At 34.7% G+C, this 21,012-nt stretch overlaps 1 protein-coding gene across 9 annotated transcripts in view; it reads left to right on the top strand.

Moving 5' to 3' along the window:
• Positions 1-21,012, top strand: part of Tut7 (terminal uridylyl transferase 7) — a 59,403-nt gene that overhangs the window by 9,761 nt on the left and 28,630 nt on the right. For all 9 annotated transcript variants that reach the window (XM_013363833.4, XM_040285593.2, XM_040285592.2 and 6 more), the window contains exons 6-16: positions 1,636-1,724; positions 3,281-3,332; positions 4,547-4,616; positions 5,427-5,553; positions 7,512-7,631; positions 12,536-12,685; positions 15,485-15,665; positions 17,024-18,123; positions 18,657-18,807; positions 20,122-20,208; positions 20,768-20,868. In XM_013363833.4, the coding sequence (XP_013219287.1) occupies positions 1,636-1,724; positions 3,281-3,332; positions 4,547-4,616; positions 5,427-5,553; positions 7,512-7,631; positions 12,536-12,685; positions 15,485-15,665; positions 17,024-18,123; positions 18,657-18,807; positions 20,122-20,208; positions 20,768-20,868 (2,228 nt within the window). The remainder of the gene's footprint in view (positions 1-1,635; positions 1,725-3,280; positions 3,333-4,546; positions 4,617-5,426; positions 5,554-7,511; positions 7,632-12,535; positions 12,686-15,484; positions 15,666-17,023; positions 18,124-18,656; positions 18,808-20,121; positions 20,209-20,767; positions 20,869-21,012) is intronic.

The following is a 21,012-nucleotide window of genomic DNA, read 5'->3' on the forward strand; positions in this document are numbered from 1 at the left end:
GCTGGAACTACGGGCACACACCACTGACTTGCATTATTTTTCAGGTAGCTTTAGTGCAAAATAGGGGAGGGAATACAATGTTTGGAGTAAACTGCTTATAAAAATTTAAGGCTGGGTATGGTAAATGCTTGACACTGCAGCTGCTAGTCTTGATAGGAACAACCCTTGCCAATGAAAGGTCATTGGCCTTCCTATTTAGATAAATGATTGGAATAGCTTAATCATCTTCAATTCTTGCCATAAATAAGAATTATCTGTGGAGTCATGGACAATTACATTTAGAAAGTTTCACAAGTGATTCTGATTAACAGGGCTAGACTCATTATTTATGTATATATCACCTTATAATTCTTTAAACTATTTGTTCCTGGAGATCATGCAAGTATTTATAACATGTATACATGGATACATATAACTTTTATAAGAATAGGAGGGAAGTTCAACTCATTTCAATACATAGGTATCTCCCAAATAGTAAATTTTAATTTCACTGATTTTTGCTATGAAATTCCATGTAAAATTAAACTTTTTAATAGAAAACTCTTATTTATAAATTTTTGCAGAACTGGGGGATTAAACCTAGGGCCTACCATGTGCTAAGCAAGTGCTCTACCACTGAGCTACATTCCCAGCTCCATCTATCTATCTATCTATCTATCTATCTATCTATCTATCTATCTATCTATCTATCTATCTATCTATTTTGAGGCAGGATCTTATTAAATTGCTCACATTGGCCTCCTTATGCTCCTGTGTCAACCTCCTGAGTCACTGGGATTGTAGACATATGGACTATCACACCTGATTGTTAATAGAAAACTCTTGAAGCCAGGTATGATGATTCACAACTGTAGTCCCAGCACTTAGGAGGCTAAGGCAGGAGTTTGAGTCCAATCTAGACAACATAGTAAGTCCCCATCTGAAGAAAAAAATATGCATCTTAAACCCCAAAGAAATCCCTTGAATTGAATTGGAAAACTTGAAGGAAGAAAATGTCCTCTTGATAAGAATGGGTAATATTTTGGCAAAATAGTAAAATATTGAAAATAAATTCCATAAATACATATGGAAGATACACATGTGAACACTTACATCCTTCTCTGAAAAGGAAATGTATACTGCCTAGCATATTAAGATATCGGTTATATTGTAATTATTTTGCAAGTTTTTCCTCAAGGGATTGCATTATATCAAATACTTTTTGTTTGTGAGTAATTTGTATTATAAAATAAGTAACAAAAAATACTTGCATTCGCTCTTGACTATACTATAAAGTTTATAAGTATAAAATAGACATCCCTTTTCAGCTTTCTTATTTTGAAAATCATTGCCAATAGTTTTCTACACAAAATGCAAGAGTGATAAAATAAAAATTTTTATTTAAAGTGTTTTGCAACTGACATGGGAGCAATAGTCATTAAACTAAACCAGTCATTGCTGTCTTCCCTGTTATATAAAATTAAGGGATGAGCAAATAGCCACCTATTCCTGTCCTTTGTTGGTGACATACATTACAGTTTTGCTTTTGTATGTAGTTTTAATTGATGGTTCCATTTCTGAAATAGCAGTGTTTTGTTACAACTTTTTGAGAAATTTTACTCTATTTATTTCTTCTATGTATTTATTTATTTGTAGATTGTTCTCTAAGATTATATGGGTCTTCCTGTAGCAGATTGGGTTTCAAAAATTCGGATGTAAACATTGACATTCAATTTCCAGCCATTGTAAGTACAAAATGAAATGTTGAAATTTTCAGTGGTATGGAAATCCTTTCTTTCAAATTGAACTGTGTATGAATATGTTTTAGATACATAAAGGTACTTTAATGGTGACACCTATTTTCTTAAAAGTTCCATTTTTATGTCTTGCCTGTTTTCAGCTTCAGGTTCAGAGAATTCTTATGCTCCATAGATTTTCAATCTTGTTTATTTTACACTACAGATCTTTAGTACTTACTTGTAACACTGGTTTTCTAACTATGTGAATCTTATGGGGATATTTAGGTTTCTGTTAGCTTGGAAAGCTTAAATTCTTGGTAAAATCAACTTTCCATTAATAGGAAAGGAATTCAGGTTTTAAACAGTGTAGATTTTTAAACATTTATGATCTGAAAGCTTAATGAGCTTCTGAATTTCCTATTTTTATATATCAATTTTGTTAAAATATTATTTTTTTTTAACAACCACACCCAGCCTCGATTTCTGGGTTAAATATAATTTAAAAAGACATTGACAGTCAGAATATAAAACTGGAAGGAACTTAAGTAGATTATCTGTTTACCCACTTCGTCATTCTCATAGGTCATTTTGCAGAGGTGTATCCTACTTTGGTTACTCATTAAAAGTATAAACTCTGAGATTCCACCCCCAATATTCTATTTTATAGTCTCTTGTTCCTTGCTCTGAGTAATGTAGTTACTTAGTCAGCTAACCAGTGGATTTTGCTCTTCTTTTAATCTTAAATTCTGATCAGTGAAATTACTAACCATAGCAGTTATTTTGTTCTGGCATCATTCATTCATTCATTTAACAAATATTCACTAAATACCTGTTGTATGGCAGGTACTATGCTCGATTCTAAAGGAAAAAACAAATGCAGTTTCTCTTTCACAGAATGCATATCTAGTTAAGGAGATAAGTAGTTACTTATATTATTAATTATAATGAGAGTTGTGCAGAAAATAGGGTTCAATAACAGAAAACAGGTACTGTGAAGAGATGCCACAGTCATGGAGGCCTCATTGAAGAGGGAACATTTAAGCTAAACTCTGATTAGGATGGAAGGTAGACTGAGGCCCAATATGCAGGATCTCATAGGCCATGGTAAGAATTTTACTTTGATCTACAGTCTGTGAAAAGTCATTGATACGTGAATCCAGTTCATGATTTTTAATGGTTTTGATTCCACTGTGGAACAAGATTTAGAGTTGGAACCAGTAAGCTATCTGTTGTAATAGTCTTACAGAGTGAGAGGAAATGTCATTAGTAGTATAACAACTTCCAGCTACCACTTCGAGATTTTCTAAAAAGCTAATTACCTCAAGAATTAATTAACCAGGAATTAAATGTATAGTAGGTCTCTTGCCCACACTCATCCTCATTTGGTTTTCATCTGTCTTTCTGTCTTTGACATACATAGACACTGCATAATGATTAGTTCTTTATTCTGGTACCAATGTTCATTTCTAATTTGGGAAGCAATATTGGGAACTCTAGACTGTGTATTTTATCGTGAAGCAAAATTATTTAGGGATTATTTCATGTATTCATTTATTTCCTAGATGTCTCAGCCAGATGTCCTCTTAATTGTTCAAGAATGTTTAAAGAACAGTGGTAAGGTCAAATTCTTTGTATACTTTGCTCTTAGTATTTTCTTTTGTCTATAAATTTTATATAACTTATCACTCAAACTCTGAAAATAGAAAGTCATGTCTTTAAAGTTTTTTTTCTTTTGCTTTTTTGTTACATTATAATTATACATAACAGTGGAATTCATTATGCCTTATTTGTACAGGCACATAACATAATTTGATTAATTTCATTCCCCAGTAACTTTCCTTTCCCTCCCTTCCTCTCTCCTTCTTAAAATTATTGATAAGTGTAATATCCAAAAGCAAATGGCCATGATTTATTAACTAGTTAGCATTCTAGTAGTAGTTCTGTGTCTAAAAGTAAAGCTTTTAGCTTGCTCTTGACATCACTATAAAGATTAAATGAGGGCTTGGGCTGTAGCTCAGTGGCAGAGCACTTCCTAGCATGTGTGAGGCACTGAGTTTGATCCTTAGCAAATACATAAAAATAAACAAGTAAAGGTGTTCTGTCCATCTACAACTACAAGAAAAATTTTTTAAGGCTTAAATGAGTCTTAGAGTGTGATGAAGTAATGCAAAATATGCATAATTTAGTCTTGAGAGTAAAATTAATGAATAATATACTGTATCCAGTGGTTCAAATTAATATTTTATAAAGGTGCAGTAAGTGTGGCCCAATCCTGATTAATGAATTCATAAATAGTTGTTCCCATGTAAGTTTATCAGTTGCCTTTTCCAATATACTGTCCAACTTAGAGCTTTATGACTTTTTTTGCTTTCATAACCTCACTAATTTTCCCTTGAAGTAGTCATCCCCTGTCCCTTTTGTTTAGATTGAATAAAACATTTAAATATTTCTTATTTTAGTCAATACATATTTTGACACTGAAGATTTCAGTAGCCTTTGTATCAATTTTGTTTTTAAATCATAATGTTTATGTTTCTAATTAGGTTACCCTCATAATATTTAAATGTTGTGATCCACTGGCGTAGTTACTTTTAATTAAACATAAGCTTTATAAAATAATGATTTTAAATTAATGTGATTACTTGATTCTTGAATATAACATTTTTTTTCTTTTTTCAAATCCCTTCAGAATTTTATTTAGTAGTTGTCTTTCAAAATGGCTGAATAGATAAGCCACACAGGGTACTTGGGTGCTTGTATTTTATCTCATTTTGCTTGTAACAAAGCTTTAATTAACCTACTTAACATGTGTTTTCTTCTTTCCTCAGACTCCTTTATTGATGTTGACGCAGATTTCCATGCAAGGGTACCGGTGGTAGTATGCAGAGAAAAGCAAAGGTCTCTGTTTCTTTAAGCTGATCATTAGCTATCAGCTTGCCAAAAGCACAAGGACTTTGCTAAATCTTAATTCCAACTTTGAAGTTATAAGCTATACCTTATATGGTCATCTCACGTTTCTTACTAGCATTCTCTCTATACTTTGGCATTTGATGCAAGAGAGGGAAGGAAATCTTATTTTAAAAAGAGTAAAATTACCTAGAAGGAAAAATTATAAGGAAGCATTTGACCCATTTTAACTAAGTAAAAAAACAACCTTATCAAATGGTTACTTACTCTAATCACTTTTTACTTGCCATCCTTTTTACCAGCATTTGTGGCAGTGCTGAATAGCTGTTAATGTGACCTCCCGTGTATAGGTCTCCCTCCATCTGGAAACATAACTATCACTACCATGAATGGGTGGCTTATAAGCAATAATGACTCTTCACCAACAAATTCCTTAACTCTTGTAAAAACACCATTTGAAAAAATGTGACAAGTCATGCTCCCATTTGAAATATTTTATAATATTTTCCTTATTTGCATGTTCCCCCCCAAAATAATTTTAGCATATTAAAACAGAGTTCTTCTGAAAATATAGTTTGTTCAATAAGTAATTGTCGTGTCTTTTTTTTTGTTTTTAATTCAGTATTTTTAAATGACCTATGAAGATGTAGGGAGTTTTAGGGTTTTTTTTTTTTTTTTTCAGTTTTTTAAAAAAGTTATTATCAGTGTAAATTAGCTACTGGTGTAAAAACATACTGATACCTATGTAACACACTTTTTCTCTTTCTTTTTCATTCCCATCTTCACCGGCACACCCACCAGTGGTCTTCTTTGTAAAGTGAGTGCAGGAAATGAAAATGCTTGTCTGACAACAAAGCACTTAACTGCACTCGGAAAACTAGAACCAAAGCTGGTTCCTTTGGTGATTGCATTTAGGTACTGGGCAAAGGTAAGTTAGACTTCATTAAATGCATGTGTGTATTCTGTGAACTTAACTGCGCTTTAATTTTTACTGGGTTCATTTAACCTTAAATGTTTAGAAAAATACCTATAGACATCAAAAGAGAAAGTATCTGAATATTGGAATAGAAACACTATACGGAAGGAAAATTTAAGGTTTCTCTTTCGTTACAACAGTATTGCTTAAAAGATCAAAATGACTTATAATGCTTATTAGAAGTCAGATTTGGGTCAGATCCCAAAGGAAGTAGCCAAAGAATTTACAATCTTAACTAGTTTCCCAGGGTAATACGTAGGCACAGTAAAGTTTTAGGAAATGATTCTCATACCATTTTCAAGAAGAAATCCAGGAATTACAAAAAGAAATGAAAAATACTATATCTGGTCTTGCCTATTTCTACAATGTTTTAAATACATTCTCCTAGTTGATATGCTGTAATAAACATTAGAGCACTTAATATTCCCCCATAGTATAAGGTCAAATCATAATGATAAAATTGATATTCTATAAGGTACCTTATATAAAGAAAAGCAAAAATCTTACTGATTGAGGCATAACAGTGATAAGAGATAGTTCCAATTTCTTGGATCCAGGATCAACACAGGATACCCCACTCTTGCTGAATGAATTAATAATTACAATTTGCTCCTCTTTGAAAACTCTCTTCTGCTTCATCACTATGTAGGCCATGCTCTTTTTTTTTTTTAAGAGAGAAAGACAATTTTAATATTTATTTTTTAGTTATCGGCGGACACAACTCTTTGTTTGAATGTGGTGCTGAGGATTGAACCCGGGCCGCACGCATGCCAGGCGAGCGTGCTACCGCTTGAGCCACATCCCCAGCTGCGACCATGCTCTTTTAGGTGTTATTTTAATTAGTGCTGGTGGGTTTGCCAACATTCTCTTCCCAAATTGCCTTTGTGACCAAAGCATGCATTTGCAGGACTGTAAAAGTTGAGAGGACCATTAAACTAAGCTAAATCAGTTGGAACTGAACGATCATTTGTATTTCATTAACATGTGTCTTAACTAAGTGAGTGGATTTATTGTAATGTCAAAAAAATGAAACAGTAAATAGTATTTTAGGGCCTTCCGTGAGTAAGTTAACAAGATTAAATATTTGAAATTGAAACTGATTCAAAACCACAGTATGTAGTTACTGCAAAGGAATAGGAAGTTGTCTATTTGTAGCACTGTGCTGGGGGGGAGGGATTGTTGTTGCTTTGTTTTTTGGTTTGTTTGTGGAGTTGGTGATCAAATCTTGAGCCTTATACATGCTGGACAAATGCTTTACCACTGAGATATACCCCTGCCCTTCATTGTGCTGCTTTATTCAGAATAATCACTATATATCATATAATATATGTGTATTAGTCAGGGTTCCCTAGAGGAACAGAATCAGCAGGAAGTATAATTACAAAAAGAGAATTTCTCAGGCGATCAAAAACTAGATAGTCCACAGTGGTCATCTACAGGCAGAGAGCTGGAAGAACCAGCAACTGTTCAGTCCAAGGAGCTGAAGCCCCAGAACAAGTCTGAGACTGAAGGCTTCTGGAGAATCACTGACAGAATCCACTTTGGAAGAGTGAAAAAGTGAGAGTCCTATATCATCAATCACGGCTGCAGTCTAGAACTCAATCATGAAGAATCAAGCTTTTATCTGCTGTTGCTGCCATGTTCTTCCATCTTTTATTTCATCCAAACCATCATCTTATTGGATGGTGCTGCCCTCGCTTAGGGAGGGTCTCCATTTTATTTGGCTATTCCACATGCCAGTTATTCCTAGACACACAGTCATCAACACATCCTCTGGTTTCTCTTAGTCCAATCAATTCTAATTAACCATTACAATATGGGAATGGATTGCAGGTTTTAGGCCAGGTTATTTAAATCACAAATTGATGCAAAAAAAAAAAAATGCAAATTCTCTTTTCTCTCACTTACAGCTTTGCAGTATAGATCGCCCTGAGGAAGGAGGCCTGCCACCTTACGTGTTTGCCCTTATGGCCATTTATTTTCTTCAACAGAGGAAAGAACCTCTTCTGCCAGTTTATCTAGGATCATGGGTATGAAACTTTTTTGCTTATATATCCAATTGATTGATTATAGATCTACAACTCCTTATGCATAATTTCAAAATTTAAAAAGCTAACCAGAAGTAAAATAGATTTGTTTGTTTTACTGGTATTCACATCTTTCATTGCTGAAATGTTAATATGATTACAAGATGCCGATCTATACCTTGCTAAGGCTATTACTACATTTTTAGCCTATAATCTTAGTTTTTGAAACACTTGTGGACCTGAAGATTTTAAACAAGGGACTTTGAACCTATGTTAAGTTTATCATTTGATACATTCTTTGTGTATAGCACTCTTAATTTGATACTTAAACTTATATATCATCTTCAGACAGTATATGAAGCATTTGTGTCTCTGAAATGGACTTCCATTCATGTACGTATACATGAATGAATGAATGAATATGGATTTTTGCTATGTTGCCTAGGCTAACCTCAAAATCCTAGGCTCAAATGACCCTCTTGGCTTAACTTCCTGAGTAACTGAGTCTACATGCATATACTACCATGACTAGTGTAGCTTACTTTCTATTTCTGGTTTTTTGCTTCTTTTTATATCCCATGACCTGTAAAACAATAAAAGCATCAAGATTACTAACTATACAAGATGCAGAGCTTATAGTCAACTCTTCAATAATATTTTGGTTTTATCTTTAAGGTGAATTAGACTTTAATAATGTAATCTGGAGGGGCTGGAGTGGTGGCTCAGTGGTAGAGTGCTTGCCTATCATGTGAAAGGCACTAGATTCAATTCTCAGTGCCGCATATAAATAAATAAAAAGCTCCACTGACAACTAAAAAATATTTTTTAAAAAACAATAATAATGCAATCTGGATAAATTAAAGTTGAAGAGGCTGAGGCAGGAGAATGATGAGTTAAAGACTACCCTAGACAACTTAGCAAGACCTGAAAAAAATTAAAGTTGAGTTTATTTGAACCATTATGGAAATTTGTCTGGAGGTTTCTCAAAAGACTAGTAATGGAACCACAATGTGACTAGCTATACCACTCTTTAGTACATATCCTAGAGAATTGAAGTCATCATACTATAGTAATACATGCACACTCATGTCTATAGCAGCACAATTTATATCTGCCCAAACTATTGAACCAGCCTAAGTGTCCATCAGCAGATGAATAGATAAAGAAAATGTGGTGTTTATACATGATGGCATTTTATTCCACCATAAAGATAAATAAAATTTGTCATTTGCTGGATATGAATAGAACTTGAGAACATTATATTAAGCAAAATATACCAAACTCAGAAGGTCAAGGGTTGTATGTTTTCTCTCATGTGTAGAAGCTAGAGAGGAAAAAGGAAAAGAAAAGTGGGGGTAAGGGAGTAGTATGAAAATCAAAGGGAAATCAGAGTAGAGGAAAGGGACCAGGGGGTAGGAAGGGGAAATACTGAAGAATGACATTAGCCAAATTACGTTGTTATATGCGTGTACAAATACATAACAACAAATCCCAGTTATATACAACTATAATGCACCAAAAAAAAAATGTAGGAAAAAAAAACATGAAAAACAATTGAGTTGATTTGTTTAATAAGTTTTAAGAAGCCACTGAAAGGTCAAAATTATGCTATTGCTTTTGGAACCATTTTTAATCTTTACATGTTTATCTTGGTATATTCTTATGTGTGTAGGTATTTTATAGAAAGCCTTACTTACTGAAAAGCTTACTTTTACACATTTTTACATATTTTCACTGCTTTTTGTCTTAATAGCACACAGTCTTCTCTTGAAGAAGATTTCATTTGGCCATGGTATCACATGCCTGTAATACTAGCAACTCAGGAGGATAAGGCAGGAAAATCACAAGTTAGAAGCCAGCCTGGGCAATTTAAATCCTTTCTCATAATTTAAAAAATAAATAAATAAAAGGGCTAAGGATCTTGCTCAGTGGTAAAGTGCCCCTGGGTTCGTTCAATCCCTAGTACTTTCCCCCTCACACACACACCAAAAAAAGTAGGTTCTAGAGTGGTAGTTCTTATCTGAGGCATATTTGTGTGTGTGTGTGTGTGTGTGTGTGTGTGTGTGTGTGTGTGTGATTTTAAGACATTTTTTCTTTATATTTAGTAAACAGAATTAAGTGGAGACTTTGTCTAGCAGGCCCCAGTAATAAAAAACTGAAGTAGAATAAACCACTTGCAAACTTTATCCTGACACAAGGGATTAAAGTATGCTCTATATCTTAGTTGTCTAATGGTAACTCTTTGTAGCTATGACACTGAGAAGAAAGGATTCAGGACTACCAAGAGGGTATCTCTGCCAGATTACTCTCCATCCAAAAAGAACAAGAGAACAAAGTCATCCACACCCTAGAAGGAATTTGGTAAACTGAAGTTTTCCTTTCATCTTGTCCCAAGAGAGATAGGAGTTTAGGATGGGACCAAAACAGTTGGACACAAAAGGGCCTGGAAATAAATTGGATATTTGGCTTTGCACATAAATGTCTAACTGAGTAAGAGCTGCCTTTTCATGTGTACTGATCCTCTCTAAATAGTCATTTGTCAGTGATATGAGGATGTAGGACAAAAGCTGTTTCTCTTCCTTAAGAGTAGTATGAATACTTTATTCTATGGCCAATGTATAATTTCCTTTGCACTGAAACTAGAAACCAGCAACTCTGAATTTATTTTGATTGTATCATTTAACTTTTTTCCCAAGACTTAATGACAAAAACAGGTACATGATGATCAAACACTGGGTTGACTCTATGGATCAAATAATCTACTTAATGAACCAAAAAATCTACTTAATGAACCAAAATGATCTGCAGGTTATAAACTATACAGGCATTGGTTTAGTGGCTGCTGCCAGCAGCTTAATCAAGAAAAGTAAATAAAGCAAATGAGGGGAAAGGAATTAATATTATTCTTACCAGATATTTCACCTACATTACTTCTGCATAAACTCCTTCAAGGTCCTCATAATAAAAGTACTATGTACACTATTCATTGTACCAGAACTTGAAGAGAATATAAAAATGAACAAGACTAAATTCTCTTATCAGGAAATTTAGTATATTGTGCCCCTGTGCTCTGATTTCTCTTTCTCGAAGTTTTTAGCCTCTCTGCCACGTTGTACTCAGATCTTTTCCACCTTGGCTAGATAATCTCCAATCTTTTACTCCCAGTCAGATTTCCCATTGTATTGTTATTAGACCTTGATATAATTGAAGTTAATCATAATGGGCATTGAATTAAGAGTGAAAAGCAGGAAGATATTAGAAAAAAAATTAGTAGAACAGAGTCTAAATAAGATTGGGAAGTTGAGTCATAAAATTGACTGATAGCAGGAAGAGTATTCCAGGCAGAGGGAAGAGAAGATGTTAGTTCCAAATCAGGATAGACTATGGTTCTGTGAAACAGCCAAGAGCAAGATTATATAGACCCTGGAAGGACTGAATTTTCTCTGAAATAAGAAGGAACCACAATGAGCAGAAGAGTGTGACACGATGTCTTATGTTTCAGAGGGATCACTCTTTGGAGTAGAAATAAATTTGGAAAACCTTATCCACATACCTCATCCCACAATTTATTATGTTCACTAACTTGTTTATTATGTAATGAGTCCATTATATAATTAAAAAAAGACCTATTCAACTCTGTTAATATTTCTCAGAACTTTGGAGCCCAGACCATTTTCTTTTGCATTCATTAATAGTACATTAAACTGTATTTTGAAACCTTTGGGCTCAACTAGAATTTAAAATATTGGAAATAGTTTCCAGCCAAGCACAATGGCCTATGCCTGTAATCCTACCTACTAGGTAGGCAAAGACTGGTGGATTGCAAGTTCAAGCCAGGCTAGGCAACTTAAGGAGACTGTATCTCAAAAGAAAAAGAAAAAGAAAAAGATCGATAATATCGTTCAGTAGTAGAAATTCCCTGGGTTCAATTCCTAGTACCATGAAAAAAGAAAAATTCTAATTAGGAGAATTTTGTTTTTATACTTATATCTCTACAATATTGATAATGACAATTTCTTGGATTTATTGAGTATTTCTACATGCGGCATATATATCAGAGCTGTCTCATGAAGGAAGTTCTAGTGTTATCCCATTTTACTAGAAATTGAGACCTAAAGAGAGTAGGTGCCTGGAGGATCCAAGATTTGGGACCAGTGAGTTTTACTCCAAAACTCATGGCTTTAGCCACTATGCCATGTTGCCCTCTCAGAAATTTTGTTGTCGTAACTTTTTGGTTTGGTTTGGTTTGGTTTTACAGTGCTGGGGATTGAACCAAAGGCTTTGCTATGGAAGTGCTTTACCACCGAAGTACATCCTCAATTCAGAATATTTACTAAAGAATTATAAAGGGTTGAAGGTGTAGTTAGTGGTAGAGCATTTGTCTAGCATGTGGAAGGCCCTGGGTTTGTTCCCTAGCACCGCTTAAAACAAAACAAAACAAAAATTTGCCATTTCTTTTGCAAATCAGAATCATCAGAATCTTCTTTTTTACTTTGATTGCAGATTTTTGTTGTTGTTGGGTTTTCTTTTGTTTCATTTTTTGGTGCTGGACATTGATTCCAGGGTTGCTTAAACACTAAGCAACATCTCCAGCCCTTTTTAATTTTTATTTTGAGACAAGGTCTCACTAAGTTGCCTAGGACCTTGCTAAGTTGCTGAGGCTGGCTTACAATCCTCCTACCTCAGCCTCCCTAAATGGCTGGGATCACAGGCATGTACCGCAGAACCCAGCTAAAAATATTTTTAAATTTATGTTTATTTTAAAAATATTCCACAAACAATATCTTTTATATTTTCAGTGAACTTGGAATATATTAACTTTTTTTATTTCTTCAAACATATTAAATGCTCAAATCAATACAAAAATGGTTTCTACCTTATGATAATAGATGTCTACTTTTTCCTAGATTGAAGGATTCTCATTAAACAAACTTACGAACTTCAACCTTAAAGACGTTGAGAAAGACTTTGTGGTCTGGGAATACACTGATAATGTTGGGGATACAAACACAGCAAAAGAAGAGTCACCAAAAGAAAGGCCAATTAAAAGGGGGCAGGTCTGTTCTCTTATTTCTAGTTTTACTGTTGATTTTTATTTTAGTTATCAATTGTGGTGTTTAAGAGTTAGTCAGTTTTCCTGTTTTTCCTTAACTATCGTAAGTATTTCATAGTTATTTCATTTCCTAATCTGTTTAGTCCATTGAATAATCAACATGAAAGATTTTTAAAAATTATGAAAAGATTTTTAAAAGTAATGTGGAAAAAAAGATTTTTAAAAATTGATCATTAAATTTATTTATATGGTTTATTCTTTGTACAGAGGCCTTGGAAAAATACTGAGAATTCAAAGAAAAATCTCTGTGTATCCTCAAAAGTGCTAGGTCTTAAATTGTATTTGAGGTTTTAAATCTATGGAATGTTAACTTCAAAGGACTGAAATAACAGTCAAAAAATAAGCATATGATTTAATGTACTGGCTCCATACTATTGGAGATGCATAAAAAAATCTATGTGTAAAGAATTATCATTAGAGTTTCCAACAAAAAAATTCTGTGCACAGATTATACAGGTCGCACTATTCTGTCCCAAATTGGTGAATGGTCCTAGACCCCAATGACAGTAATATTCATGAAATACTTCTGATGCCAGAAATCTAATCCCATCTCTACACAAAAAAGTCATATCATTCCTCCAGTCTGTAGTTTACTTGTTCCTAAAATGAAGAGATAGTGGTGAATCATAGATTTTCCAGTTGTGTTTCCTAGAAATCTTTAGCATTGGAGCAGGAAGGAGGAGATGCCACCCCAGCCTTGCTGGCACCAGAACAGCACCACTTTTGTCTGTTTTCTATTGGGGGTTCCAGTTGTGGATAAGAGCACAGGCTGTGGAGCCAGATATGCAAATATTCTCAGTTCTCCCACTTATATGTCCTTGGCAAGTTACTTAATTTTTCCATGCCCCAGTTTCCTCCCTGTAAATGAGGATAATATTAGTACCCTCTCATAGGGTCATTGATTTATAGAATGCTTAACTCAGTGCCAAGCATGTGGTAAGCACTCAGGAAATGTTACCTACACTATTCTTACTTTATTAAAAAAAGAAATGTTCTCTACTTCTAAACAATTTTATTGATGGTAATCTAGATATTTTAAAGTTCCATGTTAAAGTGTTTTCAAGTCATTTCAGTGAGATTCTTAAAAATCCTTTGTAAAGCTGACAAAGGCTGTGGATGAGAGGTGAAATTTAATAAGGCTTTCAATTTCTGGGGGTTTCCTTTGTGTCCTCAATTCTGGTAATCGGGACCCAGACAACTTCCAGTATCTATCAGTTCTGCCTTGTAAGTCTACCTACCAGATGACTTTATCTTACTCTAAGACCCTTTGTGGTTGAGATTTATCCATGAATAAACTACTATACCACTTGTTTTAAAGTCTGATTTAGTAAGTGTGATTGGAGACAAATTTGTATACTTAAGGAAAAAATTTTTTCAATGTGAATTATAAGACTAATGTGAAGAAAAAGCTATTTCTCTAAGTCCATTTAATACTTTTCTTTTATATTTTTATGTTCTTTGGAGAGGTTAGTCATGCTGCCACATCTGAAATTAAGTGAGCTCTAGACTTTGTAGAAGTTGCATATGCTATGGTGAGAAAAACAATGTATTGGGGTCAGAAGTTCTCACGCCACCTACAAGCAGTGCAACCTTCTAACAAGTCACAAAAACGTTTGGGGCTTCAGTTCCTTTTAACATGTGGACTTCTTCACTAGATTACCTTTAAGAGCATCTTACTGTTGTGACATTGTTTCGGTGATATATGAGTTTCTTGTACTTAAAGACTACCTGAGTGAAAAAATACAGAAAGCAACCAAGTCTGCCAGATGCTTTCCCTTGTTTTTGATTTAATCCTCATAACTATCCTGTGTTATAGGTGGTATCATCCCTACTCTGCAGATAATGATAGCGACCATTTTTTGAACACTGTGTGCCAGGCACTGTGCTAAGCACTTTAAAGACACTATCTCACTCAGTCCTCCCAACAACCCAATGAGGTGGGTACTATTATCCCCATTTGTCAGATGAGGAAACCAAGTCTTAGGTTATAGATATTGATCAGGATCATACACGGCTAGTACTTGGCAGAGTTTGGATTTCAAACTAAGATTGTTCCAATCCCAAAGCCGTTCACTAGCCATTGTGCAATACTGCCAGTCTGAGAATGAAAACACTAAATTACAGAGCAATCAAGAGCTATGAAATGGCAGAATCACTGTTTGGGCCCTTCCCCCCGCATTCTGATTTCTGTGTATTTCCCAAAATATTATAGGAAGTATGTTATTTGAACTTATCAAGTCAGTGACTATAGAACTAGTAACAATTTCTTTTATAGTTATTTGACTTTAATTGCCACTGGCAGATTTAGTGTACTTATGTAGCATATCAGGGCAATGAGAGTATTGGTTTTCTTTTTCTCTGTCTTTAGCTACTACATTTTCATGTATCCATATAAAGGTGCCTTCCAGCAGCAGTAACAGGTGAAGGTCCATGCTGAGAGTATTAGCAAACTGTGCAAGGTCCTATCTACCTGTTATTAAAATTTCAAAATTCGGTGCTGTCTGGTTAATTAAAATTGATCCTGTCTGTTCCATGGTACTGACTAGATTTTAACCTACCCAAATGTCAGGGATGCAGTGAAGTTTTGCTGTTTTCCCACATACAAAGTGATTTGTCTAGATGTCAAATTTCTATCTTTGCTCATATTTTCCAGGTTTTTTAATTTGATGCTCAAATGATCTTTAATTTTTCAGATTGAGCCAACACCTGAAGTAACCAATATATTTCTCTTTGATATTAATAGGTATCATTAATATTTGATACAAAACACCAGCCTTCAGTACCAGTTGGGCAGCTCTGGGTGGAACTGCTGCGATTCTATGCTTTAGAATTTAATTTGGCTGATTTAGTGATCAGTATCCGAGTCAAAGAATCAATATCTCGAGAATCAAAGGATTGGCCCAAAAAGCGCATTGCCATTGAAGGTATCTCAAAATGCTTATTCTTTTTTTATTTTATTATTTTTTTTAAGGTACCAATCTAACAGCATGCTTTTATTTCAGTCTCTTTTCAGCTCCTACTTGTAAGGTAGGCCTGACCTCAAAGGTGAACTAAATAATTAGGATCTTGCATGTGTTACAGTGAGTCATCTAAAAGAATCAAAAGGTTTATCCTGAGTTTTTGAAGAACTATAATGAAATATCTTAATTTTTAAGCAACTTGAATAATGGTTAGCTGAGTTCTTGCTTTCTTTGTGAATTGCTTAACAACTTAAATGCTTAATGTTTTTTCCCAGTGATCTGAGTTTCCCTTTCCTGCTGTTCTCACTCCTGGATTTTTAAATTCAGTCCTTTCATGGGTTATTGTTAATATTGTTTAGTTTTGCAGAGATGAGAAAAATACTTTTTCTTGTGAAGACTGACATTCTTAGTTGGATAACTCTCCAGTAAAGGGAACAGATAATTATTTTTTTAAGTAGTAATCAGTAACTTACTCATTAAAAACACATTTTTAGTGAAGGCTTCTTTAACTGAAGTCACTATATGAAAGACACACTGATGTGCCCTGTAGATGTCATTAAATGGACTATCTCTTCTCAGCTTTGCAAAGTCAGGAGGTTGAAACCCCTCTAGAAATCTTAATTCTCCTCCTTTAATAATTTACAGAATTTCCTAAATGGAATTCTCTTATTTTTGCTTGATTTTTTTTTCAAGCTTTATGTTGCATAAGAGGGTTTTTTGCAATTTGCATAAATTCTGTGTGCAGTCATGGGGATCTCACATTTTTAAACCCTCCCCTGCAGTTTCTCTGGCTCAGCTCTTCTGGCCAATTGCCTAACCTGCTGGAGTTCTAGGGGAGGAGAAAAGATTGAGAGAAGTGGTGCCTCCCTCTCGCCCCTGAAATTCAGTCCAGCCAATTCAGTGATGGGGCTTCCCAGGGCAGAAGAGTGGAGGTAAGCTCGACAAACCACAGGGCTTGGCTGAGTGGGGAGGCAGAGCACTCAGCAGCAAAGCCTATAGGGAAGACCTGACTTCCTGAGGGCACGATAAACACACTAATGACATCTTTCCTACCACCACAGTCAAGGCAGAATAGGGAAGGGGTACTGGTTCTGTACAGGATGGGTTCTCTTCGTAGAACAGATGTTTCAGAAAACATTGCTTTTTGTTCTTATACTGTGTCTTATTCTCTACCTGCATTTTTTCTTTTTTTAAGCATATAAGATATAAACTTCACTGTTGTTTATTTGTTATCTATTTTTATTTGCAGCAGGCTAATTTTTAGAGCATGAAATAGAAATATATTAAGTGGTATGTTTGTTTTTTCATTGTTATTGTTACAGATCCCTACTCTGTTAAAAGAAATGTGGCAAGGACCCTAAATAATCAACCTGTGTTTGAATATATACTTCACTGTTTAAGGACGACATATAAATATTTTGCTCTTCCACACAAACTTGCAAAATCCAGCCTTCCAAAGCCTCTGAGCACAGTTACGAGTATTTCAGAACATTTTAAAGAAGTAATAAATCATGATCCAGATGTGCAAGCAAAAGACGATAAGCTCAACAATTCAGTTTTGGCTCAAGGCCCTGGTGCTACTACCATTTCAACTGAAAATGCATGCAAGGCACAGCCACTTTCTCTTAAAGAGACTGCTGAAAGCTGTGGAAGCCCACCAGCTGAGGAAATTGGAAATGTACACATCAGGAAATGCACACATCTGGGAAACTCCAGCTGTATCCAGGCAGAAGTCAATTGTGATAATTATGAGGATATTAAAGTACACCATCAAGAAACCGGAAGTAAAGATGAGAAAATCAGAAAGAAGGGAAAGCATCCTTTGACTGCTGATGACCCCGGTATAAGCAGTAATGAGTGTGGAGAAATTACAATTGGCAGCAGCCCATGTAATTATGAGACAGATAGCATTTTGAATTTAGAAGGCCTCCAAAGTCCTATAGCCAAAGTGTGTGATGGATTTGCTACTTTTGATGACAATATTGATCTTGATGAAGAAAGTGTAGAAGGTACTAATGAGCTAGAAGACTCTTTAAACCACTTTGTCCCTTTAGTCCAGTGTCAAACATCTGAAATCATTCACTTTGATGAAGAAGAGGAGGAAGATGAAGAGGAGGAGGAAGAACCCAGGCTCACCATTAACCAAAGGGAAGATGAGGATGGCATTGCTAATGAAGATGAGCTGGACAATACCTATACTGGATCAGGTGATGAAGATGCTCTTTCTGAAGAGGATGATGAATTAGTTGAGCCAGCTAAATATGAAGACTTGAAAGAATGTGAAAAAAATGTAGATGGAGCTCTACTTATGGAACTTAATAAAATAAATCTTAAAGAAGAAAATATATGTGAGGAAAATTCACCAGTGGACCAGTCTGATTTCTTCTATGAATTTAGTAAACTTATCTTCACCAAAGGCAAGGTAATCAGGAGACTTTAAACAATTTTAATACATGTAATTTCAATTTTCAAACACAAGAACATAATTCTCCCTGTTTTGGGTGTGGTTAAGAAGTTTTGCCACTTTACATTCCTTCCAGTCAGATTTGTAGGAATCTGCATAGGAGGAATGGAAAGCTGATAGTAACTATCCTTTTCTCCTGATGACATCATAAGGATGCTTCTCTCTCAGATCATTTAATGGCTTCATTTCTTTGTACTTCAAAATTTCTTTGTACTTCAAAAATAAAAAAGAACCAGGCATATAATCTCAGCCACTCAAGGGGCTGAGGCAGGAGGGATCGTAAGTTCAAAGCCTGCCTCAGCAACTTAGCAAGGACCTAACCAACTTAACGAGACCATGTCTCAAAATGAAAAGTAAAAAGGGCTGGGGATGTTACTCAGTAGTTAAGTGCTCCTAGGTTCAATCTGCAAGACCAAAAAAAAAAAATTCTAAATCTCATTATTTGGCAAATAAAGTTTTCAGTGTTATTTTGCTTTGCCATATTCCTACAGTCTCCCACAGTTGTGTGCAGCTTATGCAAACGAGAGGGTCATCTAAAGAAGGACTGTCCTGAAGACTTCAAAAGAATCCAGCTGGAACCTTTGCCACCACTAACACCCAAGTTTTCAAATATCTTAGATCAAGTTTGTTTCCAGTGTTACAGTAAGTTATTCACATTTGTTTTCATTTGTCAGAAAAGTAAATTGACTTTTTGTTGTTGTTGTAGTTGTTATTGGAAATTGAACCCAGGGGTGCTTTACCACTGAGCCATATTCCTGGTCCTTTTTATTTTTTCTATTGAGACCCTTGCTAAATTAAGGGTCACTCTTAAGTTGCTGAGGCTGGCTTTGAATTTGAGATCCTCTTGCTTCAGTGTGACATGCAGGTCCCATTTGGGACACACAATAAGTAATCATTAAAGAAAGAAGGAAGGAATATCTTTTTAAGTTGTTTTTTTTTTCTGTTTTATTTGTGCTGCAGATTGAACCCAGGGCTTTCCACGTGCTTAACTCATGCTTTATCACTGAACTACTTAATCTTAAGACTTTTTAAGTCTTAAGATTAAAATACTATATTAGCTTTTCCAACTAATAGATTACATTCCTTGAAATGTTTTCCTAGATGCATTTTTCATGACCAGAAGTATTCTCTCACAAAGGAATAACTGTACATATTGCCCCCTCCCTTGGGGAGCAGTAAATCTTCTTTAGAGATTTGCAAGGCATGATAAAAGCAGTGTTTAAAAGCAGTGTTGTGGCAAAGAAACTTGTTTTTATATCTTTAATCCAACAGCTCCAAAATTTGAGCACAGAATCCTTTTTAGTTAACATTAATTCATAGTGCACACAACATGACAGCCCTTTAAGGAAGAGTAGAGTTTGGGGGAGCATTGGTCTAGAGAGGTTTCAAGTCCTACAATGAGAAAATTTTGCAATAGAGACATTTTACTGCTTAGAATGGAGAACTTAATGCTTCATATTGCTACATCTTGAGGTGTCCATCTATGCTGAAAAATAATTTTTTAAAAACTTTTGAGATATTATCAAAAGCCCTCTCAAATTCCTAGACTCAATGATCCTCCAACCTCAGCTTCCTGAATAACCGGAACTATGGTGTGCACCATCATGCCTGGCTGCCAGGGATTTAAAAATGGAAACAAACTTTTTGGTGGTTTAAAAAACTAGGTTCTCTTTAGGAAAAAATATGGACATGCTCACAAATTTTTGGACTCACTCTTTTAGGTCTCTGTAAAACCCAGGTACAGAGCCTGTCTAAATTAGTTTTCATTTTAAGAGTAGTTCTTTCTAATAGACTCTTCTGTTAAAGAAACAAAAGATTATTTTACATTACAAATGTTATCTGGGCAAAGGCACAAAAATTAGAGTGTTTTCTTTAAACCTTAGAAGTCTTACTTTCAGCTTTTTCAAAAAAAAAGTCATCAGTCTTTTTCTCAATGTGTCTATTTATTTTAAACAGAGGATTTTTCTCCAACTATTTTAGAAGATCAGGCTCGTGAACATATCCGGCAAAACTTAGAAAGTTTCATAAAACAGGACTTTCCAGGTAAATGATATATATTTTTTTAATCCTTAAAAAAGGTAATGTGACCTTCCTTTCAAAAGAGTACATGTATTATGAGCATACTAATTTTGAGAATAACGTCTTGCAATGATTGTGGGTTTGGAGTTTCAGTTGCTTTGTGATATACCTAGGATGGTCTTTGGTGCACCAAATCCTGGTTTATGAACAGAAAAGAAAGTATAGTGCAGAATTTATTCTAATAGATACCACAAGTGAATTTCACTTAACATTACATTTGTAATCAGAGTTCATACCTCTAAAATATGCATTTATTTAGAAAGGAGTGATACATTATTAAATGTGTTGAAATGATCTCCATTTTGTTTGAAATGTCACCTAGTAATCTTTCATGATATATACAGCTTGTATATTAAAGTAAACTTGGAAAAATATTTTTAAAATAAATAAATAGTTAATAAAAAATTATTATGAGATAGGATAGTTAACACCTGGGTATATTTGATTCATGAGAGGGTCATTTTGGTCAAAATATTAAATGTACTCAGGTAATTAGTTATTACTTTTCATATATCCCTAACAGGAACTAAATTGAGCTTGTTTGGCTCCTCCAAAAATGGATTTGGTTTTAAGCAGAGTGATCTTGACGTCTGTATGACATTTAATGGACATGAAACTGCTGAGGTACAGTGACCACATAAAACTTGCATTTGCTGTGGCAGTGTGATTTGAACTATCTTGACTGATGGTACAGCTTCGTATTTTCCAAATTTATCAAGGCATGCCATATGGAGTGTGCCATTTGGCATATCCTCTAGCCAAATATAT

Source organism: Ictidomys tridecemlineatus, chromosome 4, assembly GCF_052094955.1.
Source record: "Ictidomys tridecemlineatus isolate mIctTri1 chromosome 4, mIctTri1.hap1, whole genome shotgun sequence".
Classification (NCBI taxonomy): Eukaryota; Metazoa; Chordata; class Mammalia; order Rodentia; family Sciuridae; genus Ictidomys; species Ictidomys tridecemlineatus.